This window comes from Arachis hypogaea, chromosome 15 (assembly GCF_003086295.3).
Source record: "Arachis hypogaea cultivar Tifrunner chromosome 15, arahy.Tifrunner.gnm2.J5K5, whole genome shotgun sequence".
In the NCBI taxonomy this organism is placed as follows: Eukaryota; Viridiplantae; Streptophyta; class Magnoliopsida; order Fabales; family Fabaceae; genus Arachis; species Arachis hypogaea.
Genome location: NC_092050.1, coordinates 103,154,328 through 103,159,979, shown reverse-complemented (window position 1 = coordinate 103,159,979; position 5,652 = coordinate 103,154,328). Strand labels below are relative to the sequence as shown.

The window sequence follows — 5,652 nt, the reverse complement described above, 5'->3', positions numbered from 1 at the left end:
GTTCGGGAGACTGTGAGGAGCCTAGAAAGGGCGTGACGTCATCCTGCACTGATTGGCGGGATGTTGGTTAGTCCGATTTTCTGCGAGTTGGAAGACCGTCAGCTCATGCTTGTTTTGTGTGGCCTTTTCTAGGCCGTTATTGTGAACTTATTTTAGGCCTCTTGGTGGGCCGATTTCAAGACTTTGTTTATTTAGCTTATTTGGATTTCCGTTTTGTTGGTCTCACGGTGATCGATCCCGGGCCGTCATTTTTTATTGTTTGGATACCCGTTTTGTTTTTTGGATATCTGTTTTGTGGCCTCGGGATGATCGATTCCCGGGTAGCCGTTTACTTATTTGGATATCCGTTTGGTTATTTGGATATCTGTTTTATTGGCCTCGGGGTGATCGATTCCCGAGTAGCCGTTTACTTATTTGGATATCTGTTTTATTATTTGGATATCCGTTTTATTGGCCTCGGGGTGATCGATTCCCGAGTAGCCATTTACTTATTTGGATATCTGTTTTGTTATTTGGATATCCGTTTTATTGGCCTCGGGGTGATCGATTCCCGAGTAGCCGTTTACTTATTTGGATATCCGTTTTGTTGTTTGGATATCCGTTTTATTGGCCTCGGGGTGATAGATTCCCGAGTAGCCGTTTACTTATTTGGATATCCGTTTTATTGTTTGGATATCCGTTTTATTGGCCTCGGGACTCGGGGTGATCGATTCCCGAGTAGCCATTTATTTATTTGGATATCCGTTTTATTGGCTTCAGGGTGATCGATTCCCAGGTGTTTGGCCGTTTTACTCTTTTTTCCGTTACGACAATATGGGACGAAGTAGGGCAAGTGCATTTTTAAATGAAATTTTGTTAAGTTTGGGCCTCGTTAAAACCCTCCATTTTGGGGGAGGGAAAGAGTTCCCTAAAATAATACAAGGAGAATAAAATAAAATAATATAAGTGAAAGACATAGTTTTAAGGGACGGAGTGTTCCTACGTGTAATATCGCCGTAAGTTGGCGGCATTCTAGGTTCTCGGGATCTCGGTTCCATCGAGTTTTTCGAGCTTGTAGGCTCCTTTCCCAATTATTCCTTTGACTAGGTCGGGCTTTTGCAGGACTTGCCTGACTGCTTGGTCGGTTCAAACCGTAATGGGGTGGGCCTGGAAATATTGTTCGAGACGGCGGGATGCCGTGAGGAGTGAAAAGGTGAGTTTCTCGAGGCGTGAGTAGCGCGATTCCGTGTCTTGTGAGACTTTGCTTATGAAGTAGATGGGTCGCTGGGCCTTATTCTCGTCTTCTCGGATAAGCGCTGCTGCGAGTGCTTCCTCTGTTATAGATAGGTATAGGTAGAGGACCTCTCCTGTTTGGGGTTTAGCGAGAATCGGGGGTTTTTCTAGGACTTCTTGAAATGTTGGAATGCCTCTTCGCATTCCGCTTCCCATTTAAAGGGGGTTTCTTTCTTCATAAGTTTGAAGAAAGGGTTCGCCTTTTGGGCCGACGCGCCGAGAAAATGACATAGTGCAGTTAGTTGGCCGATAAGTTTCTGGATGTCTTTGAGATTTTTCGCACTTGCCATTTCGAGGACGGCTCTACATTTTTCGGGGTTAGCTTCTACCCCACGTTGCGTGATCATGAAACCGAGAAACTTTCATGCTTCCATCCCGAAGGTGCATTTTGTCGGGTTGAGGCGCATTTGATGTCTTCTTAGGGTGTTCATTATAAGCTGATGAGTTGCCCGCCGGATTCGGTCTTGGCGAGCATGTCATCTATGTAGACTTCCAGCTTGGTCCCAGACAGGTTTTGGAAAATCTTGTTGACGAGCCTTTGGTAAGTAGCTCCGGCATTTTTTAGGCTGAAGGGCATGACTGTGTAGCAGTATGTGCCGTCGGGAGTGATAAAGGCCGTCTTCTTCTCGTTGGGTCGGTGCATGGGTATCTGATTGTATCCGGAATGTGCGTCCATAAAACTGAGGTACTAGTGGCCGGATGCGGCGTCTACCAACCCGTCAATATTCAGTAGAGGGAAGGCATCTTTTGGACTGGCTTTATTCAAGTCCGTGTGGTTGACGCACATCCGCCACTTCCCATTAGCCTTTTTGACTAGCACAACGTTAGCCAGCCAGGTTGTGTAGGGCAGTTCCCTGATAAAGCTTGCTTCAAGGAGGGCTTTAACCTGTTTTTTGACTTCGGCTGCTCGATCGGGAGACATTTTTTGTCACCTCTGTGCCACAGGTTTAGCCTTGGGGTCTACGACTAGTCGGTGAGACATTAGATCGGGGTCTATTCCCGACATATCGGCAGGTGTGAATGCAAACAAGTCTCTGCTTTGTCTTAGGAGGCGTGAGAGATCCTCTTTAAGGTCGTATAGGAAGTTCTTGTTGATGAAAGTATATTCTTCTTTGGTTTGCCCTATTTGCAATTTTCTCCATGTCCCCTTCTGGTTCCGGCCTAGGTTGCCCATCTTGTCAGGCGTCTAGGTTGGCTAAGAATATGCCGGCCGCGTTGCGAGATTTCTTTCGCAGGGCTAACCTGGTGTTGTCACATTCTACTGCGATCTCCCGGTCTCCGTGATAGTTCCGATGGAGCCATCCTCTGATGTGAACTTCATGAGAAGGTATTTGGTGAAGATGACGGCGGAGAGGTCGTTAATTGTTTTTCTTCTGAGGATGCTGTTGTAGGCGGTGGAGTCTTTGAGAACCACGAACTTGGATAGGATTGTCTTCCTTTGGTTTCCCGTTCCTATCATGAGGGGAAGGACGATGGAACCGTCTGGTTTGAGGAAGTTGTCTCCGAGTCCCGTGACTCCGTTGCGGTGTGTCTGTAGATTGTCGTTGCGGAGTCCGAGTTTGTCGAAGGCTCCTCTGAAGAGGATGTTAGAGTTTGCTCCTGTATCCACCAGTATTCTTCTTACTAGTCCCGTTCCAATCTTTGCCGAGATGACGAAGGGGGCGTCTTCTGCCGAGGTGCCGTGCTGGCAATCCTCGGGGGAGAATGTTATCGCTCTATTGGTGGTGGCAATTGGGGTTTGGTCTCTGACTGCCAGGATCTTGAGATCCTTCTTTAGTGCTGATTTTGATTTCCCTGGGGTGTCTTTCCTTGTGATAACGTTCACGATAATGGTCGGATCTGTTTCAGGGCTTTCCCTAGAGGTTTGTCTCTGTGTCATCGGGTTACGTCCTTCTTTTTCTGGTGATCTGTCTTTTTCTGCACGTCTTGGTTCCCTGATGATTTTGGCAAACTCGGGGAGTTTGCCGTCTCGTATGGCTTGCTCGAGGGCGTCTTTTAGGTCGAAACAATCTTGTGTCCTGAGTCCGCATCCTCGGTGGTAGTCGCAGTACAAGGTCTTGTTGCCGCCCGTTCTTTCCTTGAGTTGTCGGGCCCTCGGGAGAATACCTCGATCGGCTATTTGGTGGTATATCTCGGTGATATGGGCCGTCAGAGGTGTGTAGTTAGAGAATTTTCCGATTCTGGGGGGTTGGTTTACGTTTGCTGGTTTGGGATGTTCTTTATGGTTTTCTCTTGGTGGGGGGTTATGTCGAGGTGCCGTGCTGCCGTGTCGTGTGCTGCCGTGCTGCCGTTTATTGGCAGCTACGACTTGGCTTACTTCCTTGTCGTTTATGTACTCCTTTGCAGCGCTCTGGATCTCGTGCATGGTCCACACTGGTCTGGTAGTTAGGTATTTCCAAAAGTCTTCATTCATGATCCCGTTAGTTAGGCAAAGGCTTGCGACTGAGTCCGTGAGTCCGTCGACCGTTAAACATTCATCGTTGAAGCCGATCGAGGTATTTTCTCGTGGACTCGTCTTGTCTCTAGGTGACTCGCAATAAGCTGATGGGGTGTTTAGCTTTGGTGATTCTGGTGGTGAATTGGGCCATGAACTTTCATGAGATATCGTGGAAGCCAGTTATGGATCCGTTGGGGAGGGCGTTGAACCATTTAATCGCTGGCCCGACTAGGGTTACCGGGAAGGCCCTACCTCGGACCGCGTCAGCGGCCCCTTCCAGGTTCATCCTGGCCTTGAAGGCCGTTAGGTGCTCCTGGGGGTCCTTGGTTCCGTCGTACTTCATATCCGTAGGTTTTTCGAATCCTTTAGGGAGTTTTGCTTTCAGGATTCTTTCAGTGAAGGGAGTGGCTCCCATTATCACGTGGTCATTTCTTGTGCGTTTGGCCTCTCGATGTCGTCGGTCGTCGTCCGTGTCATGTTGATGAGCCGGGTTGCGTGAGACGCTGCGATCATACCTTTTTCCGTGTCGTCGTTCAGGCATCCTGTCGTGTCCGTGGTCACGTGAGATGCTGCAATTGTATCTCTTGGCATGTCGCCGTTCTGGCAATCCGCCGTGCCTGGTTTCATGGCGAGATCTTGATTTGGAGGTTGCGTGACTTCCGTTTTCGGTATTGTGCTTTTCTTTGGGTGTAACTCGGCCTTTGAGGTCTTGCACCCTGAGGCACAGCTCTTGGATTGTTTGGACCGCCTTCTTTCCTAGGCCGTCGGGTGGCCCGGCTTCAGTGGGAGAACGGTTGTCCTCTCCTGGTTGTTGCTGGGTTGGGGTTGGTTGGCAATGTGCGCGCTTATTATCCTCCCGTGGGTGGGAGGAGTGTTATCTTGGAGTTCGGGAGTTGGGGTGTTGGGTGGAGGATTGCTCCTCGAGGTTCTCCGTCATGCCGCCACGATTTGGCTGTCCCCCATATCTGTTCAAGAACCTTGAGAACTTTCTTGATCTCTTGGCTCCTGAGAGGTCTGAGCTTGGCCACTGTGGTAGCGTTTAAGGAGGTCGTTCATGATGAGCTTCCTTACGAATTTTCAGTAAGGTCCGAAGGGGATCATGGCGACAGAGTTGTCATAGGTGAGGCGGCGGATGGCAGAGGTTTGGAACCTGGTGTTGAAGGAGGTGACCTCGTGGGTTTAGAGGAAGAGCTTGAAGAGTTCAAAAGAAGAAGCAACCACGGTGGGCATGGAGCCGAAATGGAGGGAGAAGATGGGGCCATGGCGTTTGGAGAGACGGATGAAGGAGTGGTAAATGAGAGGGTCCAAGAGGTGGAGGTGTCCCACTAAAGGGAGGCGAGACTTTGGGCTCAGAGGAATTAGAATTTCACCGTTGGAGTAAGGCGAAGGTGCATAAAGAGTGTTATCACTAAGAAGGTGATTGCAAGTCGAAGAAACATTGTTCCTTTGGGATTTCGCCATTGGAGTAAGGCGAATGTGTGTTATCACTGCAAAAGTGATGCAAGTTAAGGAAACATTATTCCTTTGGGATTTCGCTGTTGGAGTAGGGCGAAGGTGTGTTATCACTACAAAGGTGATGCAAGTTAAGGAAACATTATTCCTTTTTGCTCTCAGTTACACGCAAGAAATCTGAGTTTGATGATTGCTCTTCTGGGTTATCCGCCATGCCGCCACAACGCTACAAAGTTCCCACAGACGGCGCCAATGTACAAGATGTCTCTGGTACGGGTTGAGAGATGGATCGAGAACTTGCGGGTTGAGGCAGATGCCGGATCACTTGACTGGAGCAATGGGGGGAGGTACCTGCAAAGACACTCTGACGCTCAAGTCAGAATGGATCTGAGAGGTATAAGGTGTGAGGAATGAATGAATACTTGGAGGGACCTGGGTCCTCTATTTATAGGTGATGGTGAATATCTTATCTTATCTTATTTGGCTAAGAT

At 48.8% G+C, this 5,652-nt stretch overlaps 1 protein-coding gene and 1 pseudogene across 1 annotated transcript; both read right to left on the bottom strand.

Annotated features, from left to right (window-relative positions):
• Positions 1-2,530: 2,530 nt before the first annotated feature.
• LOC140179269 (uncharacterized) lies at positions 2,531-3,685 on the bottom strand. Its single transcript, XM_072217950.1, has one exon. It carries the CDS (start codon positions 3,683-3,685, stop codon positions 2,531-2,533), a length of 1,155 nt encoding a protein of 384 aa, XP_072074051.1.
• An 872-nt stretch (positions 3,686-4,557) lies between these two features.
• On the bottom strand, positions 4,558-5,148 carry LOC114925354 (2-hydroxyisoflavanone synthase-like; annotated as a pseudogene).
• Positions 5,149-5,652: the final 504 nt, after the last annotated feature.

What these genes read in the sequence shown, in the direction of transcription:
- LOC140179269 (XM_072217950.1), bottom strand. Translation starts at nt 3,685, where the DNA reads ATGAATGAAGACTTTTGGAAATACCTAACTACCAGACCAGTGTGGACC.